This window comes from Oryzias latipes, chromosome 6 (genome assembly GCF_053564925.1).
Source record: "Oryzias latipes strain Hd-rR chromosome 6, Olatipes_Hd-rR_3.1".
Lineage (NCBI taxonomy): Eukaryota > Metazoa > Chordata > Actinopteri > Beloniformes > Adrianichthyidae > Oryzias > Oryzias latipes.
Genome location: NC_136242.1, coordinates 31,843,745 through 31,870,179, shown reverse-complemented (window position 1 = coordinate 31,870,179; position 26,435 = coordinate 31,843,745). Strand labels below are relative to the sequence as shown.

At 38.1% G+C, this 26,435-nt stretch overlaps 1 protein-coding gene across 2 annotated transcripts in view; it reads right to left on the bottom strand.

Annotated features, from left to right (window-relative positions):
• Nucleotides 1-26,435, bottom strand: part of LOC101158522 (cadherin 13, H-cadherin (heart)) — a 197,429-nt gene that overhangs the window by 92,069 nt on the left and 78,925 nt on the right. For both annotated transcript variants that reach the window (XM_020704255.3, XM_078949029.1), the window contains exon 4: nt 1,517-1,657. In XM_020704255.3, the coding sequence (XP_020559914.2) occupies nt 1,517-1,657 (141 nt within the window). The remainder of the gene's footprint in view (nt 1-1,516; nt 1,658-26,435) is intronic.

The following is a 26,435-nucleotide window of genomic DNA, read 5'->3' as shown; positions in this document are numbered from 1 at the left end:
GAGAGGTCAGAGAGGATTCATGGACAGGTTGGCTGCAGGACAGGAAGGTAGATGAATGACACCCATATGTGAAATCATTGTTTTATTAAAAGCTCCATTTCTTTACACAGTTAAACGGTTCACGTCCTGATAAAAAAATGAGAATATTAACAGGAACACGGACGTGGTTTCTCTCCGAGAAACACTGCCGAGCGCCCTGAGCTGTAACATTTCACATCTGAGCTGTGCTTCTTACAAGCTCTCCTGACACCTCAATGCATCATGGGAAGGCTGTAGGGGATGGTTGGCGAGGGCAAATTGCCATGTGTCTTAAAACCTGACAACAGCTGTGAGCGTTTCCATTAAAAACACACAACTCAGTGTTATAACTGCACCTCAAGGTGCAAGGAGGTGCGTTCTCTGCGACTGTGAGACCTCTGTTTTTGAAATTTTTTCTATTTTCACACCTCCAGGTAAAAAATGAATGGATCCAAGGTGGCAGCTTTTGACAAATTCATCAACGCCTGGCATAAATTGGCAATAGTTGACACTTTTTTTTTTTACTTTTAAACTTTCAAGTTTTGTGAAAAACCTGCTTTTTCTGCACTCATACCCTCAGGTCATGGCTTTACATGTGCAATCAAACTTAAAGAAAATTATTGGTTATGGAACATTTTATTTTCAGGATTTTTCATTTTGATTTTTTTTTACTGGAAGAAGGCAGGTAATGTTGAGTGTTAAAAAAAATGTTTCACCATTTCCCAAAGAAAAGCACTTTGACTTTCCTTTAATCAAAACGATTTGTTTGTGAGACACAATTGCAGTACTTGTTGTTCTGATCGTTAAATAAAATGTGTTTTACTCAGTTTTGTTCATGTGAAAAGGTGTGTTAGGATTTAAGTAAAATGTTTTCAAAGTCATATTGTTTTAGAACATTTTTTTCTGTTTTGATATATTGGAATATATCGTGATACGTTTGTATCGACAGACTCTTGCCAGTACATACCCCTATTAATTATATGACAACTGGCTAAAATTGTGCAGGGAATTTAATAATGAAGGAAAATAAGGAGTAGAGTTGTGAGTTTGGAAGGCAAAGTATCGTTGGCAGCTTGGTTAAAAATTGTGGCTTTGTTGATTGGCTCTTGTGTCTGCCCGCGTTGTGTTGATTGGTGGTTCGTGGGTGTGCTTGTTAAAGACTTTTTGCAACTTACTTATTGATATTTCACTTTCAAAAAAAAAAAAGATCATGGGTTTATGGCAAAGTCAGATGCAGCCTTGGACCAGATTTCTATGACCTGAGGTGCTTAAAGCTGCATTCATGCTCTAACAATATACAGTAATGTATCGCAGTGACCCTGGAAGACTCCTTGGGGAGTTTTGGTTTCTCCAAGAGTCTTAAGCGACTCTGACCTTTCACCGACCCCGAGGGGTAAACAGAGTTTTTCTACATCTGCTGAGAGTCCATGTGACTGATGGAGGATTAAACAAGCAGAAGCACAGGTTTAAAAGAGAAAGAAAACAGGATGTTTCTCACCAGTGGATGTGTGAACTCAGGGGCATGGTCGTTCTTATCGGTGATGGTGATGGTGGCCGTAGCTGTCCCGGTTAAGCCCACCTCACTTCCTGCCATGTCCTTGGCCACGATCTCTAACTCATATGTTGTGGTGGGCAGAGTCTATGGAAAATAAAAAAAACAGCAGCACCATCATGAATAACACGTATTTGTACCGTGTGTGTATCAAAATGCAGCAGACTCCTTAGAACTGTGTTTTCTCCGCATCGTTTCTGCAGGCAGCAAAGATTTCTGAGAGAAGCCAAACCATTTTTGAAAAACATTACTAAGTTTGAATTAATTAGGTAATGGCTTGATTGTTTCCTTTAAGAGAGAAAGAGCCCGAAAGACAGTTTTCTTAAACTCCACTCTTGAAACTGAACTGAAATCCATTTTTTATGCTGGATTATTTCCTAACATTATTTCTGGGTCTATTCCATTCTGTCCTACGACTTTATATTTGGTTTTTGACCTTTTTATCCTCCGGCCACTCAGATGATTGACTGTTTACATCAAGTATATTTGAATGACAAGCTCATAATGGCACCAACCTGCTGTGAAAAAGGATTGTGTTGAGGTATGCAGAGGTGCAGACGTGTCCTTATGCGCTTTAGAACATAACTGCAGCTAATCAACTGTGAAATAGGGTCTTATTTCTCTGATTTGCTGCTTTCTTCTGCAATTTGTGTCTTGAGAGCGTGAGCTGGGGAGGACAGGTCAGGTCTGAGTATTGTGTTTACACCAAATCTCTGAAAATGGAGGCTTTTCATACATACCTATAAGCCTCAGAAAAATGTCAGGATATGCGTTCCGAGGAAAAGACAAATCAAGCGTGAAGGAACATCTGTATCCATAACAACCAAAATCTTATTTTGTTTCATTTTCACATTTTCAGCCTTTCCTGTTCAAGTATGGTAAACATTTTAAATGTTGGCAATGAAAACATAAAAAAAGAGACATGCAAAAATACAAGCAGCTAAAATAAATTACTCATCATTTTTTATCGCCTACCTGTAGACACACAATTTACATAAGCAGCCAAAGACTATTCAGAAAAACCACAACTGCAATACTAATTTGCATAGTTTACCCTAACAGGGATTTTATGGTAAATTCCCGGGAGAAAATTTGTAGTTTCTTTGTCATACATGATTTTAACTGCATCAGGCCTTGTTGACTTCAAATATCTTTCCAAGATGAAATACTCAGTGGTAGTTCTAATTATTATGATTAGGAATATATATAAGAATGATTTCAACAAATATATTAAATAAAGTTGGCAAAAAAAACAGACTGCTGTGACATATTAACCTGTCTTTATCCAACTATAGAAAAAGCATTACACACCAGGATTGTGTTAGTTAACATAGAATGGATAAACAAAATAGTAGACACACTTATTTTAGAAATCTAGGAAATAATACTGCCGTCTCTCTTCTTAAATCTGCATCCAAACAACGTTTCAGCTGAAATAGCGGAAAAAGCGAGCAGCTGTTTCTGCAGGAAGTTTGCCACACATTGTGATGACAAGTGCACACCACACAACCGGCCTGTGCATGATCAAACACCGCGCAGACAGATGGTGCTCCGTGGACCTGTGAGTGTATTAAGCTTGTGCGCCTGATCACACATGAGTGCACACATGCCAAATGTAAAACACACACATGCACACCTGAGCACAGACATGCATACCTGTGCCCTCCAGCTGGAGGATAGCTAGAGTCTCAGCGGTGTCTAAACACATTGAGCGTGGCCTCCTCCAGCGACAGGCAACATCTTAATAAGCATTTTCTGAGCCTTAACTCAATTATAAACTCCAACGGCTTTCACAAGCCAAGAAAAGAGGTTCACATTCACGCAGGCGGGGAATTCTCCCTGCAGGCGTCAGAGAACCTCTCCGCCTTCCTGTTGATTGAGACGCTCCTGTCCATCAGCTCCTTCACTTTAAAGCCTTGCCATAATTTGTCTTGATTAAAACTGTCAGCCCCCACACCTGCTCTGTCCACGGAAATCATCTCCAGATTTCAAATAACAGCTTCATAGTAAGATCATGTAATCAGAAAAGATCCTCTTAATCCAGATCAAGCAGCTCATCTTTGGCAGTTTTCTGTTACATTAGATGTGTGCCAGAGACCTCATGCTACTGCAAAAACACCAAATCTCACCTAAATGTCTCATTACATTTGATATAAAACATAAACTACGTAGTGGCTTTTCAGTAAGACTTGGTTTAAGACAATACATCTTAAATATGTTGTTGTGTTAATCGATAAACATCTGTGGGGATACTGGAACATCATTTTTAACCTAGAATTCATATAAGAAAAATTCAACTTAACGTGTAATTATCAAAATGTAACAACTGAAAAATGAGCATTTATAGCCTATTTCAAGATTTAGTGTCGTTTTAAAGACCAAGTCTGATGAAAAAAGTTATTTCTGAGAAATCACGGTGAATCTGGAGCAGATGTAAAAATGCTGAGAGATCGTATCTGTGACACGGGCACCCGTGGTGACCTCTGATCGGAAGATTGCAGATTCGATTCCCGCCTTGCCCACCCATGTGTCGAAGTGTCCTTAGGCAAGACACTGAACCCTAGGTGAATGGGACTGTGACTGTCAAGCGCCTTGGGCCTTTGAGGAAGGTAGAAAAGCGATGTAAAAGTATAACATTTACCATTTACAGAGGAAATACGCCTGGTGGGCCACAAGGTCTCTGCTCCGAGCTCTTATCAGTGGAGTTGTGCCAACAGTCCCGCCCACAACTCAAGGATGGATTTTTAATTAACCCCCTCCGCTCTGCAGTAACTATATTCTAAAAAACAACACAGATTCTTTTTTTTATTTTGGCTAAAAACAGTATGATAATAAATAAAAGACCACTGGGAACGCCTTAAAAATACAATTACAGATGATCAAAGTGTGACCTTAAAAGAGCATGACATCACAACAAGTTTAAATAATCTTACCAAGACAAATTTTACCTTTATCTTTACCTTTTATCTTCATATCAGTGAAGTAAAAGTATATAAAAGTTCATCAGCATGATGGTGACTTTACGTTTAGAAATATCTCCATCCTTTTCAAAAAGGGCTCCACCCAGACAGTTCAAATGAAAAGAATAGGTGAAGGAAAAACTAAGAGAAACTGAACAAAGAGCTGCTAAAGTCAAGCATACCAACTAATTTTCATTGGTTAATCTCTGATCTGCCAATAACATATCAGGGCGGATCAACACCACCAAAGCAGGGACAAAAGAAAAGGACAACAGCGGGACACTCGAAGTAAAAAGTTAGGAAAGCAGCTAGGAGGAGGAAAGGCGGGTGCAGCCGGACATTTGAAACACCACATGAACCATCTGAATAGGTATGATATTATAATCAAAATGGTGGTGGTTTCTTTGTTCTCCTGACTCTTCATCAGTCTTCACCCACAGCAGCAAACCAGTGGCTGTTCTGCAGGTGTCTGTTCAAATGCAAAGGCAAATGAGGACACATGACAGATTACAAAAAAAAAAAGAAATTATAATAAAGTGACAAGGGTTAAATGAAAAACTGTCTGGAGGTAGGTGTTTTTAAATCAGCAACATGACTTTTCTCTCTTTTATGATTACAGGAGCTTAATAGATTTGTTTTTCTTTGCTTTGTTACAGTGGATTGGTTTTAGCCCAACATATATATTTTGTTCCTGAGCCTGAGTTTTATTTTTATCTTGTTCCTGAGTTATGAAAAACCCCAGAAACTTGAGCTATTTTTAACTTTGGAGTTTTTAGTGTGGGCCATGTCCCCTATGTGTTCAGTTCTCCAAGTACATGCATGAGGTTCTCCAGGCACTCCGGCTTCCTCTCTCAGTCAAAAAGCATGTTTTTTTGGTTGAATGGTAACTTTAAACTGTGTCTGAATGAATGTGAGTGTGTGGCCCTGTGGTGGGATAGGCTCCAGCAACGCTCTGCACAGTCAGCAGGAAAAGATGATGAATGAAGGGATAGCTTAACAATAACTAGAGAACTAGAGAAAAATAAAGATGTACACGATGTACACGTTTGGCTAAATTTTTGATATAACAAGATTTTATTTACCGTATGTATTTTATGCATCTTGAAATTCATTTCATAAACGTCTGTCAGAGAATTTCTGTTCGCATTCCAACTATGAACTCTAAGGTTACTGGGCCAGTTTCCAGGCTTCCAGGCAGAGCTGTGCATGAGCAGTTTCTGAGTGTCTCATCTATTATCAGTCTATGCTGAGAAACTTATTATTGATCGTTAACACATCATAAATACTGTCATGAACATTAATCATTTAACGTACCAACCTTCCAGATAAGAACGTCACCTCTTCAGTAAAGAGAGGACTATGGACAAGTTCTGAAACCAAAATATTGTCACTGCCAGTGTAAACTGAGCAGCATCTTTATGTAAATGGTTTAATTTGGTCCTTCAGTGAAGTTTTTGCTCATATTTTGTTTTGAGTTGTCCCCATCTTCTTGTGTCACCTTTGTCAACCTTTTTGTTTTTTTCATGGGTTTTGTCATGTTTAAGTTTATTTGTTAAATGTTTACATTTCTGCCTCTAACTCTCGTCTCTTACATACTGGGTCCTCATAGCATCAGTTCTTGACATTGGTTTAAAACAAGTTTTCTGGCCAAGTAAGTACAGAGGCAACCCTTGGGAATTTGTAAAAGAAATGTTCATTTAATGGATTTTTAAAAACATTAAATCATTTATTTTATGTCAAAAAAGGAAAAAAAAAGCTTTACTTGTTGCAAAACTGCAAACAGATCATTTCAAAATTCACTCAAACCTTTTCTAAAAGGTTTCCAATAAATCTCATATTCATGAGCTATTACAATTTTTTCTGTTTCTCTCTCAAAGGTTTTTATTCCATCATTCATTATACAATATATTGAGTTTATTACAGAGGATCCTGTTCCACAAAGCAACCGAGATGTGGCAATTTTAACATCTAAGACTTCCTGATTTCACCATTTCTGACCTACAACACCTTCGTCATCAAGCACTTACCTTTGCCATCCATTCATGACTACTAGGCCATCAAAATTCATCCTTTTCAGTTCAGGAGAAGTTCTCAATCGTTATTGTTGCACTATCTGTTGATAATTTCAGTATTTGACTCTATAAACTAAAAACAAGCAGTTCTCTAAAACTGAATTTTACCCTTTAAGTATAAACAAATAGCATAAGCATTTTAGAATTTTAGAATACTCTAAAGTTTCTCTCTTTTGTTCAATATTCTTTCTTTTTCTGTTAGATGTGCTTGCTGGGATGGGACAGAGGGACATCGTGAAGCTCATGTTCTCCGCAGGCATCTTCTCCAGTGTGTTTGGGACCATCGAGTCTATACTGTCATGTGAGAAGTCACTTGTTGTGAGGGGATTCCCCAACAACCAACCTAACAGACAGCCATGCCACAGTTTGTGCCACTGAAAAGTTAAAAAGTGGGGCGTTGAAAGGAAAAGGCGACACAAAGCTGAAATTATTTTGCACCTTGTGGAAAATAAAGGTCAAGCTCCTGCTACTGACGTCTCAGAAATTACCCACAACCCTCTGTTGTTATGTTGTGTGACACTTAATTTGTGGCTAACAAGCTTAGTGCAGAAATGTAACTCGTTTCATCCTGTAGCTTGGAAACAATTGTCATATTTTATATAAGAAAAGACTAATAAAATGTACCGGGGTCTGTTATGAGGAGGCCAAAACTTAAAAACTATGAACAAAAATTGAATTCACTCACATCAAAAACAAAAGATGTAACTTTTTTCAAGTTGAGTTTGAGTCATTGCGTTTGTTTTGTCTCTTTTTTCTTTTTTGCCAACGGGACAGTGTTTTATCTGTTTTATCTCCTTTGGGTTTCACAGCCTCTTTTATAACAAACTGAAAAGGGTTTTATTAACATGTGTTGAATCCAGATGGTACTTGGCCCAGCATATTGGATGCTAACAACAGCTCAAGCATGAATTTAGTCGGTTTATCACGACTCCCAAAGCAGATTTGCACAGACGTTCTTTTACAATAAAGCATTTCTGATGTGACCAACTGCTACCACACGACGCCAGACATCTCAAAAGTCTGCCCTCAGACAAAAAGTTGACAAAAATACTTTTAGGTGAGAAGCCAAACTTATTAAAAAAGAAAATTAAAGCGGCTGCAGTTACAACTCGAAGCTACAGCAGAACAGAAGAAAAATGGAACACAAGATGCAGATTAAAAATCAACTGGAAAACAAGATGCTCCCAGCTTTTGAATCTGTTGATGATTTCACTGTATATTCTGAAAAAAGCAGACGTGTTTGTGTTTAATGGTTGTTTATTGTTTAGGTACAATGACAAGATTAGAAACAGTCCCATTAGTATTTATTTTTTTTAGAAGGAAAAGTTTTTTTTTACTGAAATACTTCACAGGTTGCTGGCAGTGTCTAGTATTCTGTTTTTTATGGACTCATAATTAATCAGCCTGACAAAAGCTAATTACAGTTGGGCTGTAGGCGCGTGAGACTTATCTAGGGCAACACATCCTAAACAAGCAACCTATTTCTTTCATCAGAGTAAGTTAAGCATTTCTCCAGAGGAACAGCAGAGTAATACAGGAGGGGAAGCGGCGAGGTTGACAAACCAACCACGAGGAGGGTTCAGTCTGGGCTTTTTCTTCCCTTTTGTTTGCATTTCTGAGCATTTTGACAGAAACTGGAGCCTCACAGCCGAGTGAACCGGTTCAACACGACTCTGACATTCTACAAAGTTAGAATCCTTTTGACAAAAAGAATGTTACTAAAATGGCAGAATAAGAAAAAATATCCTTCTTAAAAAACAAGTAAAAAATAAAAAAAAAGATGTTTTTTTTTTAGCTACTAGTAATAGAACCAGTCAGTGGAGGTTCCTGTTTGGAACACCATGGGGAGGGATCCTTTAGCCATGTTTTCATATACAGTTAATGATTTATACACTATTTCTATTCTTCAACTTTGAGTGCTAGAACAGTCCAACTATATTTATTCTAGAACATGAACATCTTAAGGTTAAATGTTTTGAAATACCTTTATCTTAAAACTTCAAAATAAATGTATCTTTACTTTCAAACTTTTGTCTTGCTGTTGTGAAATGCATTTGTACTGTGTGACAAGTCAAATCAAACTTTGCAGTTTCCATAGAACAAAGTCTGTTCCTTGCAACAAAATCATTTACAAATAAAACTATTGCTAAAAATTAACTAAACATTAGAAAATTTACTAGAGATAGAAGAGCGACATTTATGTCTTGAAACATCTTAACGTAAAGTTATAGGAAGTTTTGTCTTAGAGCAAGTCTTACAAAAATACTGTGAGAGTTTGTATTTTTGGGGTGTCAAAACCAAAGAAGACTGTTGAGAAAATAAGTGCATTAGTCTTTTGTTGTTGTAAAGAACAAGAAGTGGCTGATGTACAAAGATGCCAATAGTGATGGGTGCAAAGGCCCATGTCATGAATGAAAATAAAATCTATATCATCTTATGAGGGTATGCTGCAATAATCTATCTTCCCCTCATATTCTTAAGAGGTTCAAATAATGCCAGATTTATGATGCCCTTTTAACTCACTCATTGATTTTCTTGTTTATGATCTACATTTTCAAACAGTTTGAATGTAGCCTCAGGCATGTCCTTCCACACTGATTATGTCCCTGTTGTTGTTTTTGCTTTGAAATGATCAATAAAAACTACAAAAACTATCAATTTTTTCTAAAATTTTGTGTTGAGATCATCTGGGATGGCACACGGGGAAAACACGTCCATGTTTAGAATACAGGTTCTGGGCTACATCATTAACTTCACTTGACATCTCATATGTAGAATTCCCAGGCTATTATCTTGACTTCACCATCCATCATATCTACCACCAACCTCACTGCATGCAAATCAGTGAACGCTTAATAAACCATGGAAAAGATCCTGCCTCCATCTGAAGCAACTCGTGTAGCATTTCAGTGGCGGAGCGGGTCACAATGACTTTACTGTGTTCAGCTCAAATGAACCATTTATCAAATCTGATCCATCAGCTGAATGAAACCTTTCCTCACCGTGCCAGAAAAAGACAGAAGGCAGAAAAAGGCTTGAAGGGCTGAAGATTTTCTATCAAGACTTCTATAAGACAGAGATAATCATTACATAAAATCTGAAAAGATAAAAAAAAGAAAGCTTTACAAACAATTATCCTCTATTTTATCACAGCTTGCATTTAAAACACATCCACTATTTTGCAAGTAAAAAAAAACAGAAGAAGAAAAAATCAAAATCATATTGAACTTTAACTTAAACAAAAAAGTGGGGATGTCCTGATGTGACCACGTTTTTGGAAGCAGAGAAAACCCTCTTTTAGACTTAAACGAAATAGGAAGTTGAATCCTGATCCAGTACCAGATGTATAGTCTATTCTCATTATTTTGATCAGCGCTATATGTTTCAAGCTTATTCATTTATTTATTTATTTTTTTATTTACCAAGGCTGTGTCCCACCAAGGTGGGGTAGCCTAGACAAGGCACAGAAGCTTATTATCACAGATAAATATCCTTGGCCAAATCCAAATTCCTTCCCTACCCCTCTGGCCCCTTCCTATCGCTCCAATTGTATAGGCATTTCAAGCTTTAGTGATGTCTGAAAGTGTTCAAGGCCTTTTATTAATAATTTATTTTCCAATCCCTGGCAGCTATGCGCTTACATTTATGACCGCCGTTGCCTGCTGCTGATGTCATCATATGGTAGTAATGTTGGGAAACAGGCATTACTGCAAGAATGTCCATAAATGTAGAAATCTGTGCATCATGAATGAATCTCATTTTGTCTACAATTCCTCTTTAGCCGTTTAAAGGAAGAATTTTTTGTTTTTTTTTGGCTTTTTATTAACATCTACAAATATTGCTGCAGTATTTTGACAATATGTTTAGAGCTATTATTCATAAAATAAACACTGGTCCTTCCCCTCTCACTGGTTTTTATAGCGAGACCATAAAGCATGTTTCAGTGGTTTCTGTGGGTGCAAGGCCTCTGAAGGTGAAAGACATTTTTGGGGACTTTTTTTGCCAGCCGCTGACTAAAAGCACTTCATTTTGCACTCACTTTATAATGACTTAAGTTGATTAAATCCTGGATAAAATACAGTACAAATTCTGTATTTTGAAAACATATTCAGTTCTGAGAGTATGAAAACGGTTTTCCAAACATTTAATGTATTTCACAATGGTACCCAAATGTTAGGGAAACCTTTCAATCTGAGCTGGAAAGTCATTAAAATCATTTTGACTAAGAATTTTGCCCTTGAGATGAATTACAATCAATTTCAGTTAATGTTTGTCATCAACTATTATTCAGTCCAACTTGTACACTTGAGGTTAGGCAAGGCACGTTTATGTGTACAGTATATCACAATTTAAGGTGTTTTACATAAAACAATGAAAAAACATTTTAAAGAAATATTAAAGTGGTGATCATTACAATATAAATGTGATAAAAGTGAGTTATAAGAAAGCTAAAAGTTACAGTGTGGATGTAAACTTTAGAATACCAAGTAATGAAACGAGAACCTGGACCTGGATTTAAATAAAATGAGTGTTTCAGATGAGGCAAAGACTTGGAAGTCTGTTCCAGATCTGAGGAGTATAGAGCGTGAATGCAGCTTCTCCATGTTTGGTTTGGGCTCTAGTAACGGACAAAAGACCGGATCCAGATGACTAGATTTGTAATATATGGACACATGGGAAGGGACCCCCCTCTGCGTCACATTGAGATACCAAAACGCTACTGGTTTATTTATGTTTTTAACCATAAGAATAGTTTTACTTCAATTTCTGATTATATACCGATAAAAGTGTAAGCTATTTTAAGCAAAAGCAACACATCGAGTGTGGCTTTATAAACCAGCAACAGAACTTTCATTTCTAGTCTCTGACAGACAGGCAGTCGGGGGAAAGACCTAAGAACTGGACTGATGTGGTATTTTCCAACTAGATAAGGAAAAACACAAAACGTTCGCTTTTTTTGATCTATTTTCTATTACTTTTAAATTCCCCTACCCATGCACCCCTATGACAAGTTGGATTAGGAAGGTGTTGTTGTTTTAACTGTAGTTTACTGGTTGTTTTTTGGTCATCCTGCAAGAACACTGTGACAGTAGTTAAGTTGACTAAAGACAGTTGTTTCAAGGTTCTGGTTAGACATCAAATATTTAATCCTTTTTTTTTAAGATGCTGCAGCTTTACTTTGTGACTGCCTTAATGTATTTGGTAAAACGTAAGTCTGTGTCCATCGCTATACTGAAGTTTCAAATCTGGTATTGTACTTCAACCATTTCTCTTTAGCCCCAAAGACAAAAACCTCCATTTTGTTTTTGTTTCACTGAAGTATGTTGTGGCACATTCAGTCATTAATGCACTTACCAAATGTTTCATTTTCTATGAGTCTCATCAGCACAGACAGAACTTTTGTACAACTTATGTAAATCTTGACCTCATTTACGGTAGATGGAAACTGACTATTTAGTCTCCTTGAGTAATGAAGGTTCTGTAGTAAAAAAAACAAAAGTAAAATCAGACTAAATCAGTGGTAAAGCCCTATATGAAGATATGTTTTTTTACTTGGGAAATACTGACTTGACAAGTGTATGGCTGCCACAATTTCAGCTCTTCTCTAAAATGAACAAAATGAATAGTTCAAATAATTCACCTGGAAAAATAGAGAGCAATTCAACATGCACTCATGTGAAACAACTGCAATTTTCCCCAAATGCTGAAGCTAAAGTACTTTCAAGTGGGTTCTGTTGTTCCATACTTCTTTCTTTATTGTACTTCTAACTCTGATATCAAATCTTTGTTTTCTTGAAAAAGAATAGTTCCAACACTGGAAAACATGTCTTTGGTTTGATAATGTCTTTTTGGCCGCATTTACACTGCAGGTCTTGATGCCCATATCCGATTTTCTGACTATATCCGATTTTTTGGATGACCCGCTTACATCATCTTTCAAAAGTGACCCGTATCCGATTTTTGCATTTACACTACACAATGCTGAAACTGTCAAACGTAGACGTTCTGAGGACTACGTAGCAGCATTTCCGCATTCCGCGGACCTTCTTTGGACTTTTGTGTGACTGCGGTTGTCATGGAGGCAACGCAGCAACGGAAGGAGGCGTTGCCTTGGGCACTGCTGAGGGGAGAGGAAAAAGGAGGGCTGCTCGGCCGTCTTATGTGCTCTCTCTGAGTTTTGAATGAGGAAGTGTTTGCAGACGTTGTGCTGTCCGAACAGTTTGATCCAAGTGTTGAACCTTTCCTGCGCGATGACTTCTCTTTTTCCGAGCGTAGTCAGAAACGCACGAGAGATTTTCTCAAGGGCCGAAGGCGGATTCTTTACAGAGTGGGTTAACAAAGTCTCCAAAACAATCTTTTGTGGGAGACACCTTTTTATTACGGTTCTCCGACACTGGGGAATATCCGATTTGTCTGCTTACATGGCACAGGCAAATGCACGTATCCGATTCGTATCCAATTTATTTCCACATAAGAGAGAGGCCTGTACCCGATCTGAGAAAAACGGAATCCATGCGCTTTTGTCCTGCTTACACATTCACCGATCATATCCGATCTGTGCCACATGAGAGGAAAAAATCGGAATTGGGTCACTTGAACCATGCAGTGTAAATGTGGCCTTAGTTTTTTTGCTTTTTGTCAGCTGACGTGTTATCTTGGAAGCACCTTTCGTCTTTAGAACGTCGTGTAAAATGAAGGGGTGGAAATGCTCATAAGGGATTACAGCTAGTGATAGTTCAGACTCAACAATAACAACCTACTGATGATTCTAGATTTGTTTGTCACCACATCCTACATAGCACTTTGAAATGCAAGTAAGACAAGCCTTGCTCGGGTTCCAGCGGTTTTACAGCAGCCCTAGACAAATTTGTCGTTTCCGGGGTCTTTGGCAACTTCCAAATGCTTTCATCCGTAATTCAGCGTTGGGAGGGTTTTTGGGAATTCTCCAAAACTGACAAACAATGGTCCCCAATGTGTTGGCGGACAATGAGAATTGATCCACCTGCAGCTGTAGGTGCCCGTAGAAAAATCGCCTGGAGATGGATGGAAAGACGGCTAGGTGGAGGCTGGATGGATAAATACATTCAAACAGTACACGCATTATTCTCACTATAAATACATTTTTTTTCTAATTACATGTTTAATAGAAAAATATTGATTAATAGTCGCTGCATAAAACAATCAGATAGTCAGATTGCTTGAGTAAATATGTGTGAAAAGGCAGTTTTTCCCAGTTTATCTTTTACCAGTTTTTACCAGAAATCTCACTCTTTGTATCCATGAATCAAAAGATTTCATTCATAAACTAGTAAAAACTGCTTTTTTATGTTTTAGTCATTTCTTAAAAAGCTTTTTCACTCTTACACCCAGTACATGTAACAACCTGTCAAATTTCTTATAATACTTCCATCTTGCACCATTTGTTGATCATTGATAGAAAGTTCTTCCTTTGACAGCTCAGAAAATGCTCGTTCCTGAATGCATATCCAGTGTGTTACGAGAAGCAAAGCAGATGGTTTGGTCCCTTTCAAACTAAATTTAAACCATGTGACTGGATACTACAATCGGCTGTGCAGGATACAGTAAGTGTAAACTGTGAATAGTTTGACAAGAGTTAATCAGAGGATTTGATTGAAAAACAAATTGAAAGTAAAGTGACTGAAGCAGGAAGATGATTACCGTTATTTCTGGACTATAGAGCACACCTGATTATAAGCCGCACCCATTACGTTTTTAAAGGACAAACCATTTTGTACATACATAAGACGCACCTGTCTATATGCCGCATGTGCCCACATTGAAACATGTGTTGTAGAATGAGGATGTGTATGTGCTGAAACTGCGCGCCGCGTGTAAGAAAGAGGAGGGAGCGCGTGCAGCGCAAGAGGGAGTGAGAGCGTGCAGCAGAAGTGTGTTGGGGGGCGCGTCTATGTTTGATGTATAGATTGAAGGGGAACTGTAATAAAAGAAGGTTTCCCCCAGAAGAACGGGGAATGATCCTTTAGTAACCCGCTCTGGAAGCTCCGAGGGTCATAACGGGGAAGTGAACAACCAAAGGAAAATCTGCCTCTGGCAGAGAGGATCTCCCCTGCTTTTTTTCGACCAGCGTCAGAAAGAAAAAAAAGTAATGGCAGGAAAGGTTCAACACTTGACATATTTACAAAGAAAGACGGTACACTGAAAGGGTTTTCAAAGTTTTAATAATATACCTGAGCTTTTCTTTCCAAACAGTGCCTGTGACGCGGCAGTAACACGGCAGCAATATGGCAGTAAGAGCACTAACAGGGCTGGTTATAAAAACATAAACGTAAAGGTCACTGAGAGAAAGAGAAAAAAAGTCACTGAGAGCAGCAGTAACTTATAGGCGCGCAGAGGAAAGCACTGCGTTCTCTGTCTGTTCGCACATTTTACGTTTAAGTCTTTTGGAAAAAACTCTTTAAAGCTATCATGGTATTCTTAAGCCTTTGGCACACTAAAGAACACTTTTTTAATGAAATATTAGTTATTTTTCGCAGCTCATTTTACTACCTAGAAGTAAGACAACTTAATCTCTGACGCTACGCCTTTCGCTCCTTGTGGGTGTCGCCCATTTCATGATGTAAATTTAGAGCCGGCCTTTGCAGTGTGTCTGCGTCTCGCCCACAAAAACAAACAACATCCGCACTTTTGCACAGGTGGATGTCCATATTGTGTATATAAGTATTTAGCTAATACCACGGAGAAAGTCGGTATGTGTGTTAGCCTGGGGGTGGTGCTGTTCTCACTGGTCTACGTCACAATGGGAGAACCCATTTGTTTTCGTGGCTTGGGAGGGGCTGGCGCTCAGAGCAAAGGTTTATAAAGGAATACTTAAAAATGGGTGAACAGATCAAAATAAGGTTTTGGGTTGTTTTTCATGAGAAATGCACATTATAATACACTTGAAAGGTCAAAGTGTTGATTCTGTATTATATACAGAAGGCCTTTTAGGAATCTATCCAGACTAAGTGGATCCGTGAGAGAAAATACTTCTTTTTTTAAGAGCTTCTGTCTGAACAAGTGGAGTAAAAAACAGTAAAAGAAAAGTTTCTTTTTTTCTATTAGGTCCACGACTGAGATATAAAAAACATATAGTGTTTGAGCTATTTCATAAAAAAAACTTTACCCTTTTCTGGTAAGAAGAGGAGCTGCAAAAAGCAGACTGGGGTTCTTTTAAAGTTCATACGAAATGTTTATGATGTTGAACTGTGCTTATACAGCGTCAGCTGCAATTTTAGTTAAACTCTGTCTACTTTATGGATTTGGTTCTTCTTCTTTTCTTCTGTTTCCATGATCTACAACCTCCAAAAACATATTGATCTGCAAAAAAATCCTCTTAATTATGGGAAAAAATGTTTTTTTTTTTGTAGAAATTGACTATACAAGTCAATTTTATTTGACAAGATGTCTTGATCTAAGAAAAAATGTCCAGGTCTTAGTAAATGGGATACATTTTGGAAGTAGCCAAAAACACTTAATTTAAGAAATAAATTAAGAGCCAGTGAATTGAAAAAGCAATCACTTTGATAATCTCTGGGGATCTGAAAGGATTCGCTAACATTTATATGTGATATTTGTGTTATAACATGTTAAAATGCTGTGAAATGTTATGAAATTGGTAAAGCCACATCTAACAAATAATAAATTTAGCTTTTTTCTTGTCCTTAAACCTTGCCTGCAAGATTGTTTGCATGATTTGCAATGATTCCTTTTCAGATTTACAAACTAAATTAAAAAAAAAGGCCATACTTTTCTTAAAACTGGTTTATGGATCCTACACAGGCAGTTGTTTTTTGGGTAAAAATTTAAAATCAAAATTGATACAATTATACGACTAAAAGGATTGATTATTAAATTTGTAGTGTATTAAGTGCATAAAGAGTGTTCCCTCTAAAAATCAAATCCATTTGATAAAATGTTCAAAGGAATGTTTGAACGCAGTTTTGTATCTACACAAAAATACTTACTTTGTCAAACTTTTGGGAGTCGTCCCCTTTGATTCCTTTTTTCACCTAACAACTGGTCTGTCAAAAGGTAATTAGTGACGTTTTTTACCTTCCTAATTCCTTTCACAAAAATTGTCAACTAGTTTTACAAGTCCAAGTGAAGTTTTAGGTCTGTTAGCTGCAGCCCAAATTAGGGAGTCTTACAAGGTTCTAAAGGTTAGTCTGACGTTTAATAGCTGCCATATGAGCCACAAAACTTACAATTGTCACACTGACACAATATCAAACTCCAGAGCAAGTTCAAGTTTGACAAATACTAAATCTACAAAAACGGCAATAAAAATGGAGAATTTTTCCATCTGAGCCGAGGGACAAACCCTAAAATCACGATGATCTGCAATTGATCTGACGTCAGTGTAACAAGAAGTGTCATTTTCCGTGTTTACGGCATGATGCCAGTCTGTTGTCACCACCCAGTGCAGAAAGCAGAAAACATCCAAAGAGAAAGCAAATAAATAAACAACAAGACAAATTTCTGTGTAAAAAGCCCCACAAGCTTTTCTAAGGGGAGAGACTGCAGTCAGTGGGCTTTCAAGCACGCTGTTCAGATCATTTATTCATTTATTAACTGATTTATGTATTAGAGCAAAACAGTAAAGTTTCCAGCAAAACATTCAAGTCCATGAAGCTCTGTTTTGTGTTGCAACAACACCGCAGGCACAGAAAGCTTCAATTTCTGGAAGTGAAGGGATCAAACAGACATATAGGAAGATTCTACAACATATGCTGCATTGGGGATTGCATATATTTTTAAGGCACAACAATCTATCATTTAAGATATTTATAAGAAAAAAGTTTTTCAATCATTCAACCACTTTTGGCAAACCATCTTTCTGTCAATCAAATACATAAAATCAGTATCTACTTAATATATTAGAGAGATCTTGATTATGCAAACTTTTACACATATTTTTCTCTAGCCACATTTAGTCAGAAAAGACAATATTAAAAAAAGCAGTGATTGTTTTCAGCCATAAAGGGAAATGAGGTCAATATCGTAAAAATCTATTTTCTGCTCTATCAGACTAAAAATGCAATAAGTAAAAGTAACAAAAAAAATTGAGTTGAACGTAAATGTGAAATTGAACAAAGTGTATTATCTGCATCCAAATCTTTGTTTAACCTTGTTTAATTTCTTTAGCTTTTGCTTACATAGAAATTGTCAGGGTTACGTTGCAGAATTGACCAAATTTATCTTTTCTCATCAGGCCAATTAGAATCCGGATGAAAAGCTGCTGCAGCACAGTGTCACTCAGTTCTCTCTAAGTATGGGGCTAATTGCGGTCAAGGTTGGGTTTGAATCTGCGCAGAGTTAGAGCAGCAAGCAGAGGCTGAGCCTAATCGAATCAGGTGCTCTCAGACCACAGGCTAATCGCGTCATTTAGTGAGCAGTTAGATGTATATTAGGCTCTGAAATTATTCCTTAATACCACAAACCCTTGCAGAACATGCATTTTGTCGTTTATGTGTGTACAGAGATGTGTGTGTGAGTGCGTGAGAGGCTGAGAGCATTTGAGTAAAGTGCAATCATCTTTCCATCCCTGTCACCACCACAGCTATCAAAGATCCATCTGTGAAGCACGCGCCTCTGAGCATGCTCGGTTTGTGCACACACACCAGTCGCAGAGCCATCAGTGAAGAGCCCAGGTGTGCCTGTTAAGGTGTTAATTGGATTAGTGCAGATCAAACCGGGGGTAGCATTCGCTTGGGGGAAGAGGTGGCAGGGCCATCCCAGTGGGTCACCGGCTCCAAATACTCTTCAACCAGTAATTAGAATGAATTAATGGCTTTCACTCAATTCGCTTAAGTCATTTGATTGGCTCCCACTTACTGCATCCAATACAAGCAGTGCACAGATTTCAACAGTGCATTTGTGGGGGGGGGGGCGTAAATATTCATTACAACAGCCCCCCTTGGACGTGGGCTGCCTGTCGGCATAAACAAAAAAAAAACAAAAAAAGAAATCTCTACGGTGTACGCCGGGAAAAATATATCAAAGTCATAGACCATCAGTGATTCTGTAGGCCATAACTGTACATGCACATGCAACAGGTTGTAAGGTAAACTTATACAACACAAAACTAAGGAAGAAGCAGGCCGGACGCTGGCGTACACATTTATTTTTTCGGTCTCTCCCCAAATCATGCAGACTACTTGCGTGACTATTAGAAATGAGGAAATTGGACAATCGGAACAACATTTGATGGGACATCCTACGCACACTATATCATGAAGTTCTGTTTTGTGTTGCAACAACACCGCAGGCACAGAAAGCATCAATTTCTGGAAGTGAAGGGATCAAACAGACATATAGGAATCGGAACAACGTTTGAGGGGACATCTTATAGACACTTATGTATCAGTTTTACACCCCCTGCGTGCTGCATTTGGGCATGGTCACTAAGGGGGAAAGTACTCACACCTTACTAATGACTAGTGTGGTGTAATGGCACAACATCAACTGTAGGACATGCGTGCAACTTCCAGTAGCCTCAGAATACTCCATGATACTGTATACAGACCACACACGACAATGGTACGTTCCATTTCATAATGTCCTTTGAGGTGGCCGTTCGACCCTCAAGGGTACTACCAGACACACTGATGGCACAAGAGGATGCAGCGGCTCTTTGGGAAAGCCCAAAGACCCCATATGATCAATCCCCTTACAGATGTATGTGACTAAGACTTTAGCTATCAAAAGTAAGGGGCAAGTCCGAAAGCTATGGGTTTTACCTGGCAGCTCTCAGGTATAGGTGGCACAGTGTAAATGCAAACACCAAATTTAATCTCAGTGGACTTCCCCTGTTAGATGCATCCCACTTCATCTCAGTGGGTTGCCTGGTCTTTTACAGAAGTCTAGAAATATTTCGAAAAACAAATCTGACCAAGTGTGAATGTCTTCCTGCAGAGCTCCAAGAAGATGGAACGGGGGGCAACAGATCCGTGGTAGCCACATCAATTTCACATCAAGTAGCAGCTCAAGATGTGGTTTTCGCTCTAGCGCACAACAGGGGATGACAAGAGAGGTCTGCCAGAACTCCCTAAGCATTTTGCAACTAAAATGTTGGCATTACTGGTATGACATTTTGTTACGAGGGAGAAAAACTGCCTAGCCACCAATTATCGGGGCTTTGCTCACAAAATTTTCTTTCAGAAAATAAACTCCTAATATTTTTGGACATGCAATCATGACTCCATGTGATAAAAAGACGAGTCAGGGTAAAGGAGCATTAACATTATAGACAGATTCACAGCTTTGAGGGCGAAAAATGTAACAAAACCGAAACAATACCTGAAAAGTTAAGTCCAGATGGTGAGAATGAACAATAAATCTTCAGAATTGCTAGCACTTGCATGTATATATCATTCAAGCTGTTCATTACCAGCTGTTTTGTAGTGGCGTTTATGCTTCCTCAGAATTGCAAACTTCATGTTCTTAAAAAAGTATTTGTTTTAAAAATACCTTTTAATATATGTAACAGAGTAAATATCATTTCTTATGTCACATGAATTAGAAAATGCATTAAACTTTGCAGCTATTTTAGCAGAAAGTGGCTTCATCATTCTTGTTTGTTTGTATTTTCTTTACAGCTGCTGCTTTTCAATCCCAGACAAAAAAGACATCCAATTATCTGTAAGAAAACTGACATAATTTTTTTGACATTTGAGATTACAAGATAGTTAAATAAATAAGTAAAAAAAATGTACAATTTATGCTGCCACTTGGTTACACCTGAGCAAAAAAAAGTTTAAAGAAAGAAAGAAAAGCAAATAATAAAAATGTCAGAGGCCAGTTTGACGTCTGTTTAGGCTTTGAAGTGGAAGAGAGACTTGTCAAACAGATATTGAATAGACATCACTATGAGCTGTCCTTGAATCATATTCATTAAGAATGGAAGACTTTTTGACTTATCAGAAAAAGGCACAGGTGGAATTAATGTCTCGATTCCATTAAGAGCGATAATGGGTCATTACAGGTTTTCTGTGAGCAGGTGGAGCGGCACTTTTTGATGTAAAACGTTTTTGAAACCTGAAAAAAGGACCGTTGGCTAAAAAAAACAAAAAAAACCTCTGTGACATGAAACGAATTTGCCGTTTCCTCTTGCTGTGCAGCAAAAGTATGAATGTGGTTTCACAGGAGGCCTTGTCTCCAGGGACAGAGTAACGCGGAGTATAGCAGTAAGGGATACCTGTGCTGTGCTCATGCAATAAGAATAATAGGTTTCAGTGGGATTCTTTCTTTTATTTCTCTCAACAGGATATCTCAGATTTATTTTTAGAGAGTTTTACTGCCTTGGAGGTAATTTCAAACTGCCAAAAATCAACAGCACCAATAAACTAGAGACTCTATAAAAAACAATTCTGCAGAGATTACATTAAAAGAGACTCATATACTCCCCTCAATTTACCTCAAACCACCATGGATATATTCATGCTATTATGGAGGCACTTTGTACTGCAATTAGATATCAGTTACTAATGTGAAGTCAAACTTTAACGCAGAGTTTTATTGATAATTTTGTCCTCTGGTTTTGCATTTGAAATGTACTTTTCTTTTAGAAAAAAGGCACAATTGAATTCTTTTCAGCGGAATTCTGCTGCTTCATGTCTGTTTGAAGAACTACTTCAAAAAGGACAGGAGTCAAAACCTAAATGAAAAAAAAAATACAGCAGAAATTAGGGCCAAATTATCTACGCTTGATTTATATATTGATATTGACATATTAGGTGTGTAACTATTCATTTTAATGATTGGATTTATATCATAATTTGAGGTTTACAATTCATAGTCGATATTGGTTCATTTTGAACAATCCCAGGCACTGAACTGAAATCTATCCAGGACATCTTTAGCCAAAAATTCAACCAGTGAGACTCAGAAGTAATGTGGTCCAGTCCAATATGGTCTGGTTTAGAATGGTCGAGACATTTTGTTTGGACCGTCACAGCGCATTCAGGGTGAAGCTAACCACAACGGAGGTCATCCAGCAGCTCAGTTTTTTGGTACTTTGTAGATACAAAGCATTTAATGTTGTTTGAGAGAAGATTGCAGCCGGCCAAGAAGAATACAACTGCTTTCTTGGAGCTTTTGTTTTGTTGTAATGATCTTCAGCCAATAAACAGGTTTCAACTGTAGTTCCACCTTAATCGGTCCATTCCATTTATCTATGGACCTACAACCAGCGGGCCCCCAAAAATGGTTTGGGTCCATTTTATAATGGAAATGCTCAAAATACCGGACTGGTCCGGATCGAACCGGACACCTCAGTGGAAACGAGGTAAGAGATAAATACCTGGGACTGAACAGTGCAGCTGAAGTTTTCCAGATTCCTTGTATTTCTTGTAAGATAAGCAGGTGTTCATTAAATATGTGTACAAATAAACAAGAATGCATGTCAAATCTATTTACATTATAGTTTCCTGAAGTTCAGCCCACTGTTTTTTTCCACGTCAAAATAATTCAAAAGGAACATCATAGAACATTCTACCACATTGTATGGTCATGTCTTTGCAAAATCTAAGTGTTCCAACAAATATTAGTAGTACATTTTACCTAAAGCGCCTATCAGAACTCTGAAGGACACAGTAAAAGGGAGTTAAAACACAAATAAAATCATAAATACTTACAAAATCGAATTAAGAAAAAGATAAGTGATGAGTTTGATAATTTGAACAGTTGGGTTTTGAGTTTTGATTCTAAAATGGAAAAACAGTCTGTGTATCTGATGTCTGGGGGGATAGTGAGTTCCAGAGTTTGGGGGCAAAGAAAGCTGAAAACTATTCCTCCCCCAGTGCTGAAACGAGGGAGGGGGAGATTGGAGTGTAATGATAGCTTAATCCTTTTTTGCTGTCAGCACGTGTGTGCTGTGAATAACTTGGTCATTTTTATGTTGTATTAGAATAAACCTACCTTAACTTAATTCAAACTGGGTTTTCCAATATTGTCAATATATTTTATTTTGAAATTATTTTATTTTATAACAACTTGCCTCAGACGGATTGATCTGGTTGGATTGTAGGAATAGGAATCGATAATTGTTACACCCCAATAAATATCTTTCCACTAATTTCAAAGATCTATTGTACATTTCCCACCTGTTTTAATTGTTATGTCTAATTTGGCAATTTTACTATCTCTATCCAAGTTTTACCATCAGCTCCTTCATTTTCATAATTGGCCAGTGACTTCACTTTACAAATGAATTCCTTTTCTCCAAGACTTCTTGAAAATGATTGTTTAAATCAGTAAACTGCTACAAGGTTTTATTTCTGATTCCACACCATAGTTCATTGGAGTACAATTAAAGTTAAAAAAATAATATACACTGATAGTATCCTAACATGTTTTTTAGACAAATACAGTCATTATATGTCAAAAAAAAATCATATTAATTCAGCCTTTTGTTACTTAAAATGCCCTCATTTCTCAGGGCAAGTGAGATGCTGTCAGTTTGGCACCAATGGAGTGATCTGGTGACAGCTCCTGCTGAAAACAGGACAGCTTGCTCGTAATTGCTGGAAAATGTCAGAGCAGTTGATTACGAGCGATTTGTACCGCTGCAAAGGGAATCGAAATAAAAAGTTGAGGTGATGAGCGCTTGTTTAATGAGCGCCATGCATGCCATAGAGTGTGGCATCTTGCCACACTCTATTTTATCACATGCAAACTGATAGAACCAGTCATTAAAAAAAAATGAGCAGCTGCACTAACGAGTAAAACAAAGAAAAAGGTTATTAAAGTTTCCAACTTCATCCAGTGTTGTTGTGTTACATTGGTGTTGAAAAGTAGAAATAAAATCCTGAGTGCAACAGAAAATCCTGAAATGTTTGTTTCTGTAAATTGACTGTAAAAGATGAAGGGCGCTTGTGCCTTGCTGAGTGGCCATTAAGCTCCTCGGGAACTGTAAAAGCTCACAGTAGTCAGATTCATATTTTTTTTTATACAGGAAGGAGGTGAAATGTGTGCTCAATTTGTATGTCAGCATGAGACAACCAATGAAGCAGACCCCCTTCTGATAGTTTCATACTATTTGAATGACAAATTGCACCTTAAAAAAAAAAAAAAAAACAGGATTATTGTATCGAGCAAATCCTTTGTGTGCTTAACAGTAGAGGCTATTTGCAACGTCACCTGGATGATTTAATTAATGTCATGACAAAGCTTTCCATAAATACACAAATTAACACAAAAACATTGCAGAGTAAAGATGGTTTGGAGCTCAAGCTACATTCACATGTGTGTCTATGTAAGTGCTACATTTTAGGCTTTGACATTCAAAACCCTCGCGTCCACGCACTGCTAGACATGTTTTTAAGTCCCTTCTCAGACTCTACTTGCAAACCGAGCGATCATTGAATGCACGCTGAAAAGCTTGACAAGAACTTTCAACTGCTTTAACAACTAACAGATGAACTTGGACCAATCAAGAACTCAGATTTGGTAGCGATGCATGAATGTGCCAGGTAGTGCCAACCTTTGTAAACATGATCATAGAGCTATGGATAATTGTGGCTTGTGCCCGCCTGGAATTATATGACAATTAAAGGTCTTTCATAAGTTGGAATAAAGCTGGGAAAGAAAAGACCTGGAGCAAGATTCACTAGATTTGCACTCCTTTGACATTTTGCACCAAACCTTCCAACTGAAGGTGGCAGGCAAGCGCAAGTAAACAGTACAAAGTCAAAAGAAGAAGAAGAAGAAGAAGCCCTTCCCTGCTTGTCCGGTGTGAACCGCTACAAGCTTTATGTGCCAGTGACGTGCAGTCAGGAGAGGCAGGTGAGGCTGTGCCTCACCTGTCATTATGGGAAGAAAAGAGAAAAAATAAATTAAATTATTATATTTAATCAGTAATTTGTGCTTTGCAGTCATTTTCCATTTAAATGTACCATTTTTGGGCGTTTTTTCTTTTCAAAATCGCTGAATTTCCGCATTTGCCGTTCAGATACTAAGAAGTGACGTGCGATGAGGCACCAGCCCGCTGAGCCTCACCTTGGATTGCGCAATACCTATGCAGTCAGACGGTACTGCTGTCTCTCTGAATGTCAGTTCAATCACTTGTACTATATGAGCTGAGTTTACATAATTTAGCAGATGTATATGATGTACAGTGTTTGTTTTTATAAATAACTTTATGTGAGGGACGTGTTTCTTGTGCTGAGCGCTAAACGCCGGCGAAAAAGCCGCTGGGTGAGGCCAGACATTCTCGTGCCTCATGTTAGGGGGCGCCGGTGAGCCCTGAGATTATGACGCTAAAAAATAATAGAAGAAGTGACAGCACAAGTAAAGGTAAGATGATAATAACTTTTGTGCTTTTTTCTATGCTGCAGTTTGTGTATGAAAAAAACCTGTTGAAATTATATTTTAAACAAAACACGTTAACTGTTGTCAATTAAATGGTGAATAAGTTACTCAGTATGGTTCATATGTTTGTAAATCTGACTGATGACGTCAGTGCCTCACCAGCCATTAACCTCACCGCACGTCACTGTTATGTGCATAGATAAACCGCACATGGAACGTTCTTGAATGTGTGAATGAAGCTTTAGTCACATGGCCCGTACAGGTGCTGCAGGTTTTTGGAGTATCCAGGCCTGTGGAGGGTTGTATGGAGGAGTTCCCCTGAGGCTTATAAGGCCACCTCAAGGGACGGCATTAAAAGTGAACGTCCAATTGCCATCCATGTGGTCATTTAATCGTAAAGTATTCGTAAAGATTACGTTGAACGCATAACGTACAGATGATGTCATACGACACCCTTACGCCACACTGTAGTTGTTTGTGAGGTGCGAGTACTGGATCCTTTTTGTCAGCGCACTAATGCGTACACATGTGATAGATAAGTCCCTGTTGGACTCCCACATGAATTACACTCAGATTGTCTAATTTCCTCATTCCTAACAGTCAGGCTAAATGCAAGGAGCGCACACTTATCACATGAACAGCACTAAAGGGCTCCTTGCACAGTGGCATGATTTGGGGGAGTTGAAAAAAAGAGTTAACTACAACCTGTGACTCACAGCATGCCTATAAAATAATGTGCATAAACATTTTCACTCTCTAGGCTCATCCAGTGGTCTACTATCTTCATATTTTGTAAGGCCCACCTCTGTGACCTTTTTGCCTGTTTTTTGCCTACAGACATCTCATATCTACCCAGAAAGGCACCAGCGACTAAAGTTTTACACTTATATACTCAAAAATTGTCCAAACAGATTCGATCCCTTGGATGACCATTCACACATGGGTATGTTATTCTAAACCAGCCTGATTTTACACGCGGCTGTTTGCAGTCACCGATATGTAAATCTGCTCAACTCTGAGGCTCCATCAACATCTGCTTGGTTGCAGGCAGAGAATGCAGATGCAGGCTGACGGCTGTTTAGGAAGGCATCTCACGTCTTTCTTCTGAGGAGCAGCACAACAGCTTGGCCACATTCACAGCAGCCCAGACACTCCCATTCTTCAACTGGATTGATTCTCCCTACCCAGTGGCAATCTGACTCATCAATATTCAGAATCACACCACCTTAAAATAGCTACAGCTCAAGGACTTTAACCCCTCAAGTGTGGTACTGAGATTATGATTAAATCCTGATTCAGCCATCTCTCTGATCATACATAAATCTGTGTGCCCTTTATAATAAATACTGAATTATTTGTATTTGCTTCTCTGCACAAATCTTTGTCACCTCAATCTAAACATGACATAGAAAGTGACTAGATGAATGAACGTGTATACGTTTACAAAATCCTTTATAAATCAGATTTCATTTTTCTATTTGTGGCAGCTAAATACTACAGTTC